The sequence below is a fragment of the Hyla sarda genome, chromosome 4, assembly GCF_029499605.1.
Source record: "Hyla sarda isolate aHylSar1 chromosome 4, aHylSar1.hap1, whole genome shotgun sequence".
NCBI lineage: Eukaryota > Metazoa > Chordata > Amphibia > Anura > Hylidae > Hyla > Hyla sarda.
This window is the reverse complement of record NC_079192.1, coordinates 101,163,428-101,182,060: the sequence shown is the minus strand read 5'-3', so window position 1 is coordinate 101,182,060 and position 18,633 is coordinate 101,163,428. Positions and strand designations below refer to the sequence as shown.

Genomic DNA, 18,633 nt, shown 5'->3' with positions numbered 1-18,633 from the left:
GGAGACGGATGTTGTGGATTTTGTACGAGCCTGCACTGTTTGTGCCCGGGATAAGACTCCTCGCCAGAAGCCCGCTGGTCTTCTTCATCCTCTGCCTGTCCCCGAACAGCCTTGGTCTCTGATTGGTATGGACTTTATTACGGACTTACCCCCATCCCGTGGCAACACTGTTGTTTGGGTGGTCGTTGATCGATTCTCCAAGATGGCACATTTCATCCCTCTTCCTGGTCTTCCTTCAGCGCCTCAGTTGGCAAAACAATTTTTTGTACACATTTTTCGTCTTCACGGGTTGCCCACGCAGATCGTCTCGGATAGAGGCGTCCAATTCGTGTCAAAATTCTGGAGGGCTCTCTGTAAACAACTCAAGATTAAATTAAACTTTTCCTCTGCATATCATCCTCAATCCAATGGGCAAGTAGAAAGAATTAACCAGGTCCTGGGTGATTATTTACGCCATTTTGTTTCCTCCCGCCAGGATGACTGGGCAGATCTTCTACCATGGGCCGAATTTTCGTATAACTTCAGAATCTCTGAATCCTCCTCCAAATCCCCATTTTTTGTGGTGTACGGCCGTCACCCTCTTCCCCCCCCTCCCTACTCCCTTGCCCTCTGGTTTGCCCGCTGTGGATGAAATATCTCGTGATCTTTCCACCATATGGAAAGAGACCCAAAATTCTCTTTTACAGGCCTCATCACGCATGAAGAAGTTTGCTGATAGAAAAAGAAGAGCTCCCCCCATTTTTTCTCCTGGAGACAAGGTATGGCTCTCCGCTAAATATGTCCGCTTCCGTGTCCCTAGCTACAAATTGGGACCACGCTATTTTGGTCCTTTCAAAATCTTGTGCCAGATTAATCCTGTCTCTTACAAACTTCTTCTTCCTCCTTCTCTTCGAATTCCTAATGCCTTTCACGTTTCTCTTCTTAAACCACTTATCATCAACCGTTTCTCTCCTAAGTTTGTTTCTCCCACTCCTGTTTCCGGCTCCTCGGACATCTTCTCCGTTAAGGAAATACTGGCCTCCAAGAAGGTCAGAGGGAAAACCTTTTTCCTGGTCGATTGGGAGGGTTGTGGTCCTGAAGAGAGATCCTGGGAACCTGAGGACAATATCCTAGACAAAAGTCTGCTCCTCAGGTTCTCAGGCTCTAAGAAGAGGGGGAGACCCAAGGGGGGGGGGGTACTGTTACGCCGAGCGCTCCGGGTCCCCGCTCCTCCCCGGAGCGCTCGCTTCACTCTCGCTACCGCAGCGCTCCGGGCAGCTCCACTGACCCGGTGCGCTGCGATACCGTCTCCAGCCGGGATGCGATTCGCGATGCGGGTGGCGCCCGCTCGCGATGCGCATCCCGGCTCCCGTACCTGACTCGCTCTCCGTCTGTCCTGTCCCGGCGCGCGCGGCCCCGCTCCCTAGGGCGCGCGCGCGCCGGGTATCTGCGATTTAAAGGGCCACTGCGCCGCTGATTGGCGCAGTGGTTCCAATTAGTGTGTTCACCTGTGCACTCCCTATTTATACCTCACTTCCCCTTCACTCCCTCGCCGGATCTTGTTGCCATTGTGCCAGTGAAAGCGTTTCCTTGTGTGTTCCTAGCCTGTGTTCCAGACCTCCTGCCGTTGCCCCTGACTACGATCCTTGCTGCCTGCCCCGACCTTCTGCTATGTCCGACCTTGCTTCTGTCTACTCCCTTGTACCGCGCCTATCTTCAGCAGCCAGAGAGGTTGAGCCGTTGCTAGTGGATACGACCTGGTCACTACCGCCGCAGCAAGACCATCCCGCTTTGCGGCGGGCTCTGGTGAAAACCAGTAGTGACTTAGAACCGGTCCACTAGCACGGTCCACGCCAATCCCTCTCTGGCACAGAGGATCCACCTCCTGCCAGCCGGCACCGTGACAGCAGATAAGTCTTTGGCCCTCTTGAGGTATTGGGCACCAGGTGAGATTGCAGTCTCTGCACCTCCATAGTTGTAGAATTGATTCAAGACAGAAATGGAAAATATTCCTTGGTTTTTCCCTTATGGTGAAACTGCTGGTGATATTGTAAGTCTCCTGAAATCAGTTGGATCAAACTCTCCTCCTGAATGGGCATGTTCGACCATTGCAGGAAGCAGCAGCCAACAGCGGAGAGCTGGAGATTGCAAAGTGCAGCGCTCCGGCTCTCCCATAGAGCTACATTGAGGGAGTGTGTCTGCTGCCGCTTCGTGTGGCGGTCGAACATGCCCCATTCAGGAGGAGAGTTGCGGCCCTGTACAGGAGATCCCGAGGGGACCCAGCGGTCAGACCCCTCGCGATCTGATACTTTTCTCCTAAACTTAGACTTATTCCCTTCCCTAGAATTAACATTTTTTTGCACCTATCACCTCCATCTGACATTTCCTGTAGCTGCAAATTATATTTTCACTATGTTGAGGAGGAATTTTGGACCATCCCTACCTTCAAAAGGGTTTCAGTGCATCTATTTTTAGGATTTGTTTAGCTGATTTACTTTAGGCCATGGTCTTGTGTGCTTTGGGTAATTGTCTTTTATTACATAACCCAATGTCTCTTCAACCAGATATCCAGTAGTGAAAAACTTATCCCCTATCCTAAGGGTATACGTTTCAGATCATGGGGGGGTCCGACCGCTGGGGCCCCCGCGATCTCCTGTACAGGGCCCCAACAGCCCGCGGGAAGGGGGCATGTTGACCACCGCACGACATGTCCCCTCAATACAAATCTTTGGCACAGCCGGAGCGCTGCTTTCGGCAATCTCCGGCTCTGCCATAGAGTTGTCTTGAGGGGCCGTTTCGTTCGGTGGTCAACACGCGCTATCTGGCTATATTAGGATAGGGGATAAGTTTTTCACCACTGGACTACCCCTTTCAGTTCGAGCTCATGGACTGATGCCCTTACATTCTTTGTTTTAATACACATTTAGGGTTATTGTTCCATTAAAGGGGTATTCCAGGAAAAAACTCTTTTATATATATCAACTGGCTGCAGAAAGTTAAACAGATTTGTAAATTACTTCTATTAAAAAATCTTAATCCTTTCAGTACTTATGAGCTTCTGAAGTTAAGGTTGTTCTTTTCTATCTAAGTGCTCTCTGATGACACCTGTCTCGGGAAACACCCAGTTTAGAAGAGGTTTGCTATGGGGATTTGCTTCTAAACTGGGCGTTTCCTGAGACACGTGTCATCAGAGAGGACTTAGACAGAAAAGAACAACCTTAACTTCAGAAGTTCATAAGTACTGAAAGGATTAAGATTTTTTAATAGAAGTAATTTACAAATCTGTTTAACTTTCTGGAGCCAGTTGATATATAAATTAAAGTTTTTTCCTGGATAACCCCTTTAATGTCCTGGACCCAAACTATGATGTGTTTTCACTATGCTTAACATGAGGTTTTGGTGGTGTTGGTGTTATAGCAAGGTGCATACAGTCATGGCCATAAATGTTGGCACCCCTGAAATTTTTCTAGAAAATAAAGTATTTTTCACAGAAAGGGATTGCAGTAACACATGTTTTGCTATACACATGTTTATTCCCATGGTGTGTATTGGAGCTAAACCAAGAAAGGGAGGAAAAAAAGCAAATTGGACATAATGTCACACCAAACTTCAAAAATGGTCTGGACAAAATTATTGGCACCCTTTCAAAATTGTGGAAAAATAAGATTGTTTCAAGCATGTGATACTCTTTTAAACTCACCAGGGGCAAGTAATAGGTGTGGGCAATATAAAAATCTCACCTGAAAGCAGATAAAAAGGAGAGAAGTTCACTTTAGTATTTGCATTGTCTGTCTGTGTGTGCCACACTAAGCATGGACAACAGAAAGAGGAGAAGAGAACTGTCTGAGGACTGGAGAACCAAATTTTGTGGAACAGTATCAACAATCTCAAGGTTACAAGTCCATCTCCAGAGATCTAGATTTGCCTTTGTCCACAGTGCACAACATTATCAAGAAGTTTGCAACCCATGGCACTGTAGCTAATTTCCCTGGGCATGGACGGAAGAGAAAAATTGATGAAAGGTGTCAACGCAGGATAGTCCGGATGGTGGATAAGCAGCCCCAAACAAGTTCCAAAGATATTCAAGCTGTCCTGCAGGCTCAGGGAGCATCAATGTCAGCACAAACTATCTGTGGACATTTAAATGAAATGAAACGCTATGACAGGAGACCCAAGAGGACCATACTGCTTACACAGAGACATAAGAAAGACTTTTTGGTAAAGCACATCATTCTACTGTTTACCGAAAACGGAATGAGGCCTACAAAGAAAAGAACACAGTACCTACAGTGAAATATGGTGGAGGTTCAATTATGTTTTGGGGTTGTTTTGCTGCCTCTGGCACTGGGTGCCTTGAATGTGTGCAAGGCATCATGAAATCTGAGGATTACCAACAGATTTTGGGTTGCACTGTACAGCCAAGTGTCAGAAAGCTTTGCTGCGTCCGAGATCTTGGGTCTTCCAGCAGGACAATGACCCCAAACGTATTTCAAAAATCACCCAGAAATGGATGGCAACAAAGCACTGGAGAGTTCTGAAGTGGCAGCAATGAGTCCAGATCTAAATCCCATTGAACACCTGAGGAGAGATATTAAAATTGCTGTTGGGAAAAGGCGCCTTCCAATAAGACACCTGGAGCAGTTTGCAAAAATAGAGTGGTCCAACATTCCCACTGAGAGGTGTAAGAAGCTTATTGATGGTTATAGGAAGCGACTGATTTAAGTTATTTTTTCAAAGGGTGCGCAACCAAATATTAAGTTAAGGGTGCCAATAATTTTGTCCGGCCCATTTTTGGAGTTTGGTGACATTATGTCCAATTTGCTTTTTTCCCTCCCTTTTTTGGTTTAGTTCAAATACACATAAAGGGAATAAACATGTGTATAGCAAAACATGTGTTACTGCAATCCTGTTCTGTGAGAAATACTTTTTCAGGGGTGCCAACAATTACAGCCATGACTGTATGTGCCACTGTGGTCTCATCTGTCCTTTATTTATTGGCAAATGGAAAACTAAGTTTAAAGGAAAATTAATCTTTTAAAATCAACTGGTGCCAGAAAGGTAAACAGATTTGGAAATTACCTCTATATAAAAATCGTAATCCTTCCAGTACCTATCAGTTGCTGTATGCTCTATAGGAAGTTGTATAGTTCTTTTCTGTCTGACCACAGTGCTCTCTGCTGCTACCTCAGCCCAGGTCAGGAACTGTCCAGAGTAGGAACAAATTCCCATAGAAAACTTCTTCTGTTCTGGACAGTTCCTGACCTGGACAGAGGTGTCAGCAGAGAGGACTGTGGTCAGAAATTAAAGGGGTATTCCGCCACTAGACATCTTATCCCCTATCCAAGATTAGCCCCCACGATCTCTCCTGCAGTACCCCGAGTCATCAGCTCTCCGGGGCTAAGTTTGCTCTGTGGCTGATGACAGGGGCTGACGGTTTGTGACATCATGGCTCCGCCCTCTCATGATATCACACCACGCCCCCTTAAAGTAAGTCTATTGGAGGGGGCGTGATAACCGTCACGTCCCCTCCCATAGACTTGCATTAAGGGGGTGGGGCGTGACATCATTAGGGTGCGGAGCTATGACATCACGAACCTCTGGTTCCTGTATCGTGAGTCATCAGCCACGGAGAAAAAGTAGCTCCGGAGAGCGGATGACTCGGGGTGCTGCAGGAGAGATTGCGGGGGTCCAGAGCAGCGGAACCCTGCGATCAGACATCTTACCTTGCATAGGAGATAAGATGTCTAGGGGCGGAGTACCCCTTTAACTATACAACCTCCTCTGCAGTATACAGCAACTGATAAGTACTGAAGGATTAAGATTTTTATATAGAAGTAATTTACAAATCTGTTTAACTTTCTGGCACCATCTGATTAGAATTTTTTTTATTTCCCACTGGAGTACCCCTTTAATTACCAGAGGAAACCAGAAACACAAACTCAGAAGTGGTAGAAGTAGACACTGTAGTAGCAGGTGATGACTATATGAATACCATATGTATAGTTCAGAGGGCTAAGATCAGATCCAGAAACATGCCAGGTCAAAATTCATTTGAAGCAGACTCGGAAAAAGATCAGGTTACAGGACTCATATGCAGGTTTCGGGGTGAGTTGAAGCAATTAGCAAATGGACTTTGGATGGGACCAGAAGATAGGCGAAAATGAGCAGGTATTCAAGCAAGATCTCAGGACAAGAGGCTGGTCTATATAGCAGAACCTGATGTGTAACAAGGGCTAAGGCCTGGATGAACACAGACCGAACTGAATACTTATTCTTCCTGCTAGTTCCACAATGATTAAAAACTTTTTAACACGTCTTTATAGCATGTCAATAGTTTTAATTTTTTTTTTAAGCACAGTAAGTAAATGAAAAATAATAAAAAAAGAAAAAATCTCAGTTCACCCCACTGCTCGCCGCTGAGGCTCTAGTGTTTTAATGACTAGGGTAGTGGTGGTGAGCTTGGCTTATCGATGGATATTTAGTCACATTGTAATGAACTGAACTTGCATTGCATTAAACCTTTTTATTTGCTTTAGGCTCCACCACAGGTATGGGAAACAAACAGTCCATTCCCGGGGAGCTAGTGGTGAACCAGAGCCCAGTGATAGCAGAGATCCAAGCTGCGTACTCTGAAGGGGAGAGTGATAAAGCCCAGGACCTGGTAAAAGCTGCCTGTGAGGAGAACCTTCCACGGCCTGAAAAGGTATGGATTCTTTCATGCATCGGGGAACATCGCAGTGAAACAAAAATGTCCTTCTGTTCCATGTGATAGGACTTAAAGGGGTACTCCGGTGGAAAACTCTTTTTTTCAAATCAACTGGTGCCAGAAAGTTAACCAGATTTGTATATGACTTCTATTAAAAAAAAAAATCTTAATCCTTTCAGTACTTATTAGCTGCTTTATGATCCACAGGAAGTTGTATAGTTCTTTTCAGTCTGACTTCAGTGCTCTCTGCTGACACTTCTGTCTTTTTTAGGAACTGTCCAGAGTAGGAGCAAATCCCCAAATCCCTCCCCTGCTCTTGACAGTTCCTGACACAAACAGAGGTGTCAGCAGGCACTGTGGTCAGACTGAAAAGAACAACTCAACTTCCTCTGTAGCATACAGCAGCTGATTAGTGCTGGAAGAGTTAAGATTTTTTAATAGATGTAATTAACAAATCTGTTTAACTTATTGGCACCAAATTATTTTCCACTGGTCCATTATTTTCCCTTTAATCTACAGTCACATGACAGTGGAAATAACTTTTGGATTGCACATCTATAGAGTAAAAGGTTTGCTGAACAGTAGATCAGTGTACAACATGCAAATGTGCAGCCATGTCTTTTGTTTTCTCTCCATAGAGCAACATTGGGAATAGAAGTAGTTTATATTAGTTCCAACTACCTTTTCAGTCGTGAGAAAGTTTCCTATTTACACACAGAATAGAAAAGGACTTCAAAAGGACCAGGATTTTCGGCGCTGACCACGGAGGGATAGACGGAGCCCAGGTAAAGAAATCAAGGTTTAATAGCAACGCATTTCACCGCGCTTGCGCGGCTTCATCAGACTTAACATACAACAGTTGTTCAGGGGTTATATGCCCACACGGAGTTAACCCATAAGATGCACAATAGTAATACAATACAGACAATATATGTATAAAAAATATATATATAAAAAGCATAATACTGATCAAAACATATTATAAATGCAGAACATAAACACAATAAACCAATTATAACATATTAATATAGCCAAAAAATCTAAACGCATAATGTGAATTAGAACCTAAACAAGGCTGAGAATGTTAATCCCGCAGGGCGTATCAGACTCAGTCAGGGGCTCAAGAAATTAACCACATAGTATATATAGAGAATCTATAATAACCTCCACTGCACACTCTATGAAGTGTACTAAGCCTAGGGAAGAAAATATCTAACTCTTGGTGTGTCATTGGAGAACATGTGCCGCATTAAAAATATAGATATATAGATCTAAAGGAAAATAAATAAAGTAAAATAAAAAATAAGATAAAAAATATATATATATAAATAGAAATAAAATCAACGAACATTTTCAATTGTCTCATTTAACAAATAAAAAAATGTTAAATGAGACAATTGAAAATGTTCGTTGATTTTATTTATATATAATATATATATTTTAATTTTTTTTAATTTTTTTTTTACTTTATTTATTTTCCTTTAGATCTATATATCTATGACACACCAAGTGTTGGATATTGCCTCTTGCGTTTTCTTCCCTAGGCTTAGTACACTTCATAGAGTGTGCAGTGGAGGTTATTATAGATTCTCTCTCTCTCTATCTATATATATATATATATATATATATATATATATATATATATACATATATACTGTGTGGTTCATTTCTTGAGCCCCTGACTGAGTCTGATACGCCCTGCGGGATTAACATTCTCAGCCTTGTTTAGGTTCTAATTCACATTATGCGTTTAGATTTTTTGGCTATATTAATATGGTTATAATTGGTTTATTGTGTTTATGTTCTGCATTTATAATATGTTTTGATCAGTATTATTACATAGTTACATAGTTAGTATGGTTGAAAAAAGACATACGTCCATCAAGTCCAACCAGGGGATTGAAGGGAAGGATGTAAGGGGATAAGGGAAAGGGATGTAGTTTTATAATTCTGTATAAGCATTAATGTTATTTTGTTCCAGGAATGTATCTAACCCTGCTTTAAAGCTGTTAATTGTTCCTGCTGTGACCAGTTCCTGAGGTAGACCGTTCCATAAATTCACAGTCCTCACGGTAAAGAAGGCGTGCCGCCCCTTTAGACTAAACCTTTTCTTCTCCAGACGGAGGGAGTGCCCCCTCGTCCTTTGGGGGGGTTTAACCTGGAACAGTTTTTTATAATTATGCTTTTTATATATATTTATATATATTGTCTGTATTGTATTACTATTGTGCATCTTATGGGTTAACTCCGTGTGGGTATATAACCCCTGAACAACTGTTGTATGTTAAGCCTGATGAAGCCGCGCAAGCGCGGTGAAAACCTTGATTACTTTACCTGGGCTTCGTCTATCCCTCTATGGTCAGCGCCGAAAAACCTGGTCCTTTTGAAGTCCTTTTCTATTCCATAATTCTTCAGGAAGGCTGCAGACTACAGGATTGTGATCCTTAAATCACACGCGATCAGCATTGTTGTGTATGCCACTACACAACTTAGCAGGGTGAGCACGGAAATGTTTCTTTTCCCTTTCCCACCCTCGGGCTGGCTATATTCCACAGGGAGCGCCTTTCTTCTTTCTCTTTTTCCTATTTACACACAGAAATGTGACTTTCGGAGTCCTGAAAGAAAGTTGGTCTGGTTAGTTTGGATTCGCTGAATTGACAGGGAAAAGGTAATATGCGCTTGTTAGATTTGGCCACTTCACCGGAACGGTATTTCTATGTTAGTTTAAAGTCTTCTTTGTGTTGAACATAAGGACGTCCAACTGGAAATACTGGTTTTCTTCTAGGTATAAACAAATAAGTGGGGAAGGGACATCAACTGTAAGGTCACGTGGACTTGAGTCTTATAATGTATGTGACCGGAATTAGGAAATATATACATGATTACATGTATCGAGGACATAATGTTTAGTTACACTTCCATATACAAGAACTGACCTATGATCTAATAGGAGTACCCAACAATTTTTAGATACTGCTATACTGGGAGAGAAGGATGGGCAGGTTAAATTTCAGGATTCCCAATTCTTCATTCCAAAAAGGCTAATTTTTTACTTAGGACATCTAACAGCACTTCTTTCCATTGATCTAAACATGCATGTTTGGCCCAACCTAGAGAAATAGTTGACATCTCTCTTTTGTGTACGACCAGCTTAAAGGGGTACTCCACTGCCCCAGCGTTCAGAACATTTAGTTCCGAACACTGAATGTTGGCTGCGGGGTCGTGATGTCACGGCCACGCCCCCTCAGTGCAAGTCTATGGGAGGGGGCGTACGCCCCCTCCCATAGACTTGCATTGAGGGGGCGTGGCCACGACATCACGACCCCACAGCCAGTGTCCGGAACTAAATCTTCCAAATGCTGTGGCAGTGGAGTACCCCTTTAAGTATTTGTCAACAGAGACCTACTCCATAAAGTTACACCAAGTACAACTGTACTGGGCTTATTGGTGGTATTTATGTACCTTTTTGACATGTAGTACCGCGTACAGGGACTCCAACGCTACAAATAGGAATAATAAAAGTAAACAGTATAGAAATCTACTGTCTGTCTGTCTACAGGAGAGCTTATTTTGCTCCTCGACTAAACAGTCCTGTAGAAATCTTGCAGATGACACCGTAGTGGATTTCCTTCTAGCCCCTTCCATTTTTAAAGGGAAAACTGGCAGCAAGTTCACCCACACTAAACCCAATACACTGGGTAATAGTGAGGGTGAAACGGAGTTGATACAGGGGTCACTTACTTTTTTTTGTCCAGTAGCCGCCGAGTTATGTGCCTGTAAAGTTTCTTCTATCTATAATATGCGCTTCAAGGCGGGACCCCCGCCGGCCGCCTGCTCTGGCCTCCCACACTGAAGCATCTAAGTCCGCCCCCGTTTTATAAATATACATCATCTTCAACTCCATGTCCTAGCTAGAGATGAGCGAACTTACAGTAAATTCGATTCGTCACAAACTTCTCGGCTTGGCAGTTGATGACTTTTCCTGCATAAATTAGTTCAGCTTTCAGGTGCTCCCGTGGGCTGGAAAAGGTGGATACAGTCCTAGGAGACTCTTTCCTAGGAATGTATCCAACCTTTTCCAGCCCACCGGAGCACCGGAAAGCTAAACTCATTTACGCAGGATAAGAAATCAACTGCCGAGCCGAGAAGTTCGTGACGAATCGAATTTACTGTAAGTTCGCTCATCTCTAATCCTAGCGACGTGGAGTCACACATCCCTGAGCGCGGCGCTCGGATTATAATGCAGCCAATGGCTTTACAGCCACAAAGAGACATGTGAGAAGGATGAGGGGGGACAGTCTTCTTATATCTTTATATATTTGTGAAGTTTTGCTGCTTTTATATGCTTTGTATTTTAATTCCTCACTATTATTATTGAGGCTGAAAAGGTCCTGACCTAATCGGACACAGACAGCTAAGGTTTTTTTTTTTTTACAGTTTTTTTCCAGCTGTTTGAGCAGGACTAGGTTCAGAACAGTTTATAGACTATAGATGTGAACAAGAAGGATGTGATTCATTGACAGCAATCATAGATCTTGTACATGGTAAAGCTTTACTTGCTAAAAGCTAAAAACAAATAAAATACAGTGGTCCCTCAAGTTACAATATTAATTGGTTCTGGGACGACCATTGTATGTTGAAACCATTGTATGTTGAGACCAGAACTCTATGAAAACTTGGTAATTGGTTCTAAAGCCCCAAAATGTCATCCGAAAATAGGAAAAAGAGAGAATTAAAGAAAAATAAGTAGAAAATTAATATAGATAAAGCAAATCCTTACATATAAAAGTAAGAAAGATCTGCTGGGAGCTGTAAATCACTGTCTATTTCAGTGTTTTCCAAGCAAGGAGCCTCCAGCTGTTGCAAAACTACAACTCCCAGCATGCCCGGACAGCCAAAGGCTGTCCGGGCATGCTGGGAGTTGTAGTTTTTCAACAGCTGGGGGCACCCTGCATGGGAAACACTGGTCTATGTAGAGGACAGGAGCTTCTTCAGGGTCCTGTACAGTACACGCAATGTCCTAAAAAAGTAACATGGAGTCGCCCTCACCTGGTGTCCAAAGGAGCAACTAACCCTGGTACAGGTAAAGTGTACAGAACATGTAATACGTCCCTGTACTGTAGGGGGCGCTACCAGACACCAGTCAGTGCATACGCTTCAGTAATACAGGTGTTTTACCAGTAAATTGCCCATCCTGATTGGTCAGTTCTTCCGGCCATTGACACATTTCACAGATCTGGACTGTCTGTACATTGTATGTTGAGTCTGGTTTCAACTTACAATGGTCCAGAAAAGACCATTGTATGTTGAAACTATTGTATGTTGAGGCCATTGTAAGTTGAGGGATCACTGTACAGTGCACAGTAAAGATAAAAGCAAACACGATAAAGTGTACACAGGCCCAAACCAGAACGACTACTGAGATATCCAAAAAAAGGACAATGTAAGAGGGTATAGGAAGTAAACAAAAAGGGGAAAAGACAAGCAGGCTACTCCCCCATACCCATGACCCCCATTCTCCAAGTTTCAAACTCAAAGGGAGGTTGGTTCAGTTGGCAAAAAAGAGCCTTCACCTAAACAGAAAGGAGTGTGACTGCGGGGTTAAACTGCACAGTTTGTATGTCGTCTTGTGGATATGCTATGAAGGTCTCCGATTAGAATACAGCTTTAAGATTAGTGCAAATACTTTGTCTTTTTTTGCTCAGCTCCAGCTCCTGCGAATAACAGCTGCTTATGGCGATGTGCCCTCCGTACGTTATCTGCTACACGAGGCTAAAGTGATTCTACCAACAGAACCTGGCGATGAAAATCCAGTTGTTATGGCGGCTCATTATGGTCACGGAGATGCTGTAACATTGTTACTTGATTCCTTACCAGGTACAAATCAGATATTTTTAAGTACTGTTTTATTAAATGTTTAAAGGGTTACTCTGCTCCCCAGCGTCCGGAACTCAATATTCCGAACGCTAGGTGCAGGCTTCCGTGTTCGCACCCACCCTGTGACGTCACTCTCCGCCCCCTCAATGAAAGTCTATGATAAGCGGGCGCGACAGCTGCCACGCCCCCTCCCATAGACTTGCATTGAGGAGGCGGGACGTGACGTCACTGGGCGGGGTGTGACATCACGAGGGGGCGAGCATGATCACGGAAGCCTGTACCCAGCGTTCGGAACATTAAGTTCTTCAGGACTTTTTCATTCAGGATCTATCTTCAGGATAGACCCATAACATCTGATCAGTGGGGGTCCTACTGAGTACTGAGCTGTCCGCTTCCATCTCTGTTCACACTGTACATCTGGGAACAGTGGTTGTGGCAAACAGCTGTGTGTGCGTGTGTGTGTGGGGGGGGGGTGGTATCTTGAGGATAAGTTGGGGGTGTCTTGAGGATAAGGTGAGGGGATCTTGAGGATAAGGTGAGGGGGGATCTTGAGGATAAGGTGAGGGGGGGATCTTGAGGATAAGGTGAGGGGGGGATCTTGAGGATAAGGTGAGGGGATCTTGAGGATAAGGTGAGGGGATCTTGAGGATAAGGTGAGGTGGGATCTTGAGGATAAGGTGAGGGGGGATCTTGAGGATAAGGTGAGGGGGGGATCTTGAGGATAAGGTGAGGCGGGATCTTGAGGATAAGGTGAGGGGGGGGGGTCTTGAGGATAAGGTGAGGGGGGGATCTTGAGGATAAGGTGAGGTGGGATCTTGAGGATAAGGTGAGGTGGGATCTTGAGGATAAGGTGAGGGGGGGATCTTGAGGATAAGGTGAGGGGGGATCTTGAGGATAAGGTGAGGGGGGGATCTTGAGGATAAGGTGAGGGGGGGATCTTGAGGATAAGGTGAGGGGGGATCTTGAGGATAAGGTGAGGGGGGATCTTGAGGATAAGGTGAGGGGGGATCTTGAGGATAAGGTGAGGGGGGATCTTGAGGATAAGGTGAGGGGGATCGAGGATATGGTGAGGGGATCTTGAGGATAAGGTGAGGGGGGATCTTGAGGATAAGGTGAGGGGGGGATCTTGAGGATAAGGTGAGGGGGGATCTTGAGGATAAGGTGAGGGGGGATCTTGAGGATAAGGTGAGGGGGGATCTTGAGGATAAGGTGAGGGGGGATCTTGAGGATAAGGTGAGGGGGGATCTTGAGGATAAGGTGAGGGGGGGGGATCTTGAGGATAAGGTGAGGGGTGGGATCTTGAGGATAAGGTGAGGGGGGATCTTGAGGATAAGGTGAGGGGGGGATCTTGAGGATAAGGTGAGGGGGGATCTTGAGGATAAGGTGAGGGGGGATCTTGAGGATAAGGTGAGGGGGGATCTTGAGGATAAGGTGAGGGGGGATCTTGAGGATAAGGTGAGGGGGGATCTTGAGGATAAGGTGAGGGGGGATCTTGAGGATAAGGTGAGGGGGGATCTTGAGGATAAGGTGAGGGGGGATCTTGAGGATAAGGTGAGGGGGGATCTTGAGGATAAGGTGAGGGGGGATCTTGAGGATAAGGTGAGGGGGGATCTTGAGGATAAGGTGAGGGGGGATCTTGAGGATATGGTGAGGAGGGATCTTGAGGATAAGGTGAGGGGGGATCTTGAGGATAAGGTGAGGGGGGATCTTGAGGATAAGGTGAGGGGGGATCTTGAGGATAAGGTGAGGGGGGGATCTTGAGGATAAGGTGAGGGGGGGATCTTGAGGATAAGGTGAGGGGGGATCTTGAGGATAAGGTGAGGGGGGATCTTGAGGATAAGGTGAGGGGGGATCTTGAGGATAAGGTGAGGGGGGATCTTGAGGATAAGGTGATTGGGGATCTTGAGGATAAGGTGAGGGGGGATCTTGAGGATAAGGTGAGGGGGGATCTTGAGGATAAGGTGAGGGGGGATCTTGAGGATAAGGTGAGGGGGGATCTTGAGGATAAGGTGAGGGGGAGGGGGGATCTTGAGGATAAGGTGAGGGGGGATCTTGAGGATAAGGTGAGGGGGAGGGGGGATCTTGAGGATAAGGTGAGGGGGAGGGGGGATCTTGAGGATAAGGTGAGGGGGGATCTTGAGGATAAGGTGAGGGGGAGGGGGGATCTTGAGGATAAGGTGAGGGGGGATCTTGAGGATAAGGTGAGGGGGAGGGGGGATCTTGAGGATAAGGTGAGGGGGAGGGGGGATCTTGAGGATAAGCCATCAGTAAAAGAATCCATGTAAACCCTATTATTTTTTTCATACTTTGTAAGTTGCTGCATGAATACATTTTCGTCATATACAGATTATCGTATTTTGGGGGGATCAGAATACAGTAAATGAAATAGTTTGTTAAACGTCTTTTGAAAAAGCGCAGCTGTTCAGGAAGTGGGAGCTTAATCTACCACAATGCTGTTACTATTTTTGGCTTCTTACTATGAAATACATTTACATATATATATATCAAAATGACCAAACTTATTAAGAAGCTTTTGAAGTGGAAGAATGTATAGAATACACATTTGCTTGACATATGTCATATCCATCCCTTACATAAGTTATATTGTGATCTAGTTTTGTGCTTCTGGATCTTGCTGTGGGTTTGGATATTGGGGGCATGCACCCATAAAAAACTTCTGTTGTCACCTTTGATGCCAATAGATGGTCATATCTGTTTCTTTACCCGGATACTGGAAAATGTCTTCATCAGAGCGTTGTTTTATTTCCATAGAACCATTACATTGATCTTGTCATAGTATGAGCGCAAGAGCCCGGGCGCCCAATCACTTATAGCATCATCACACATCTTTCCTAGGTGAAGCACAGCTTGTGGCATATTGCTTTTTGTTGTGTGCTTTCACATATGACATTACGCATTCCCACATCTATCAGTAAATATTGGCTACATTTCCCATTGTATTATAAAGGCTATGTACACTTCACAATATTATTTTATTGATTCAGCACATATATATATATATATATATATATATATATATATATATATATATATATAACTCAATGTGTGTATGTATGTATGTGTGTACATAGGGGGCAGGTTTTTTGTTTAAAGTCCTATACAAGTCAATGGGAAATATATGTAAGTGCATAACTTCCAAACGGCTGGAGATATTTCGATAATACTTGGTCACATGTTACTTATATGTCCATTTAAAATATAGGATAGTTAATTTAACCCTTAACTGCCCCCATTTGTGAGGGTCGGGGTTTTTGTTTAAAGTCCCATGCAAATCAATGGGAAATGTATGTTCCAGCATAACTTCCGTACGGCTGGAGATATTTCAATACCTGGTACACAAATTACGGTTCGGGATAGGAGGTCGGGATAGGAGGACAGGATAGGAGGGCGGGATATGGGGTTGGGATATGACAACAATATATGGGGATAGGATATGAAGTCAAAAGCTTCCTCCTTTGTTTATTTTCCTCCCCAACTAGGATTAGGAAGAAAAAAACGGGCAATATCACCCTACTTTTTGAGTTCTGCAGCTGACTTGCAAGCCTATGCATCTCCATGATAACAGAGTTAAAGCAAATCTATTGTAGTCTGATCCTGCAGTTATGTCATCTTACATTTTCCACGGCTTCTTGCTAATTTACTGAATATATCTTGGCAAAAATTAGGAGACAGATGGAAGGGAGTATGGCTGCAGGATCAGACTACATAGAATTTGGTGACACATAGGTCTGCATAGGAGCTGTAGAGACTAAATGGTAGTAGTAGTAGTAGTAGACTAAAGGGAGTATTTTTAAACCTATCCATTTTTTTTTTACTTAAAATGCATTGTGAGCAATAAAGAGGATGAACAGAGCCTTAAAGTAAAATATTGTTTCACTTTTCAGTATTTCACTTTTCTAAGAAGCTCCATTATATGCTGCTGTTTGCTTATTTGCACAGAGAGGGTACATTCACACGTACAGGATCTGCTGCATATTTTCTGCAGCTGATTTTGCTACCCATTGAAGTTAATGGGCAGCACAATCTGCTGCACAAAATGAACATACCTAAAAGCGTGAACATACCCAAAAGCAATAAAGTGGAAGAAGAACTATCATCAACTATGACTACTATAACCATTTTCATTCTAAGATGTATGCTGGGCTCACACCTGCATTAAAGGCCTCTTTGGATTCTGTCAAAAATACTAGATAAAATAGTGCATCTGCTCTGTTTTCTTTGGAAAACTTCCGGACACCATGCTGGAAAGCCCACAGATCCCAATGGGAATGTGTTTAGTATGTTACAGATCCACCAGCCCTGTTTTTTTTTGTATTTATTTTTTTCTCCATTGACAAAATAAAATAAAATGAAACAATAAAAAATACAACACAGGTGTTAACCCAACCTAACACAATTGTGGTTCTGCAGTGAAAAATTCGTTTTTGCAAACAGCAGCACAGATTTGAGCTTACTGGTTAAAGGGGTATTCCAGGTTTATACATCTTGCCCTATCCAAAGGATAGGGGATAAGATGTATGATCGCAGGGGTCCCACCGCTGGTGAGCCGTGCGATCTCAGTTCAGCCCCCGGCACTCTGTGCCAGGTGCTGCCTCCGAGACAGGGCCACGCCCCTAGTGACATCACACCATGCCCCCTCCATTCATGTCTGGATGGAAGGAGCGTGGCGTGACGTCACTAGGGGCGTGGCCATGACTTCACATCCCTGTCTCGGAGACATCGCCCGGCACAGAATGCTGGGGCTGCACCGAGATTGCGGGGGTCCCCAACGGCAGGCCCCCTGCGATCATACATCTTATCCTTTGGATAGGGGATAAGATCTATAAACCCTATAAACCTGGAATACCCCTTTAAAAATTACTTTGTAGATAAAACCCACATTTTTAGGGCGAAGCCTAATGGTGGAGTAATGTTTAGTGATCTGTATATGATGAGCACATACTGTATCTTTGTATTTATTTCCCTCCTCTGCAGATACATCCAGCCATAAGCCTCTCCTGAACTGGCTTCTGGTCACCTGCTGCGAACAGGGTCATCTCAGCCTAGTGAAACTCCTGATTCTCACATATCACGCTGACCCTGATTGTTATGCAACAAGAAACAATGAATTCCCGGTTCTCCGCAAGTTGCCTCTCTATGCCACCTGTATGGCAGGTAATGTATAAATCTATACTTACATCTTATTGCATGATTTACTATAAATACAATACATCCTTTACAAACTATATATGTACCCTGATAGGCTCTACTTATACCAACTATGGGGAGAGCAGAGACTCCTTTCACAGACAGCTTCCTGCAAGTTTGTTGTGGCTGCTCTTCTGTGGAAAGAAATGAGGCTTCCTCTGTTCCCTTTTCGATTGTGCACGCCTGTGAGAAGGGAGTCTGCTGCCGCTGCTGGCAGTGATAACTTTGTTATTTTGGTGATTGTTCCAGGACATGAAGATATTGCAGAGTTCTTACTGCAGAACGGTGCTGGTTTCTGTTCGTACATATTGATGGATAACCCAGAGCTGACCCAAAAACTTCTCAGGAAAAGAAGCTATGGTGACCCTTCAGTTCCCAATGACCAGGAAACATCGGTAAGCATTGTGGTTGTAAGGGTCGTTCCATTAGCAAAATATAGAAGTATATGATAAATGATCACTTTTCTAATCCACCTAAGCTATGAAGGTTTATGGGGCTACAAAAGACCTTTTTCAAGTTTTAATTTAAAATATTTTCATCCTATATTCTTTCATTATTGCAGAAAGTGTTCTTAAGGGATCAATGTATTCCTCAAGTGATCTTTTCAAATGGAGCCTGTCATGCTGCCTTGGTGGGGGACTCTAGGGGCTCACCAGCCTTGACTGATTTTAGCCATGACTGATTTTAGCTAACTTGACCTTGATTTTGGTCATTGTCATGTTGCTAAATCTAGGAGTGTCCTATGCACAGCTTTTGTATAGAAGAATACACCTTGTCTGCCAGTATTTTCTGATGACATGCCGCATTCATCTTGTCATCAATTTTCACAAGATTCCCCCTGCTTTTAGAGCTCATCCCCCCCC

The 18,633-nt window shown here is 43.9% G+C and overlaps 1 protein-coding gene across 5 annotated transcripts in view; it reads left to right on the top strand.

Annotated features, from left to right (window-relative positions):
- Positions 1–18,633, top strand: part of LRRK1 (leucine rich repeat kinase 1) — a 133,662-nt gene that overhangs the window by 39,200 nt on the left and 75,829 nt on the right. For all 5 annotated transcript variants that reach the window (XM_056571789.1, XM_056571785.1, XM_056571787.1 and 2 more), the window contains 4 exons: positions 6,516–6,682; positions 12,391–12,562; positions 17,558–17,737; positions 18,020–18,165. In XM_056571789.1, coding sequence (XP_056427764.1) covers positions 6,516–6,682; positions 12,391–12,562; positions 17,558–17,737; positions 18,020–18,165 — 665 coding nt within the window. The remainder of the gene's footprint in view (positions 1–6,515; positions 6,683–12,390; positions 12,563–17,557; positions 17,738–18,019; positions 18,166–18,633) is intronic.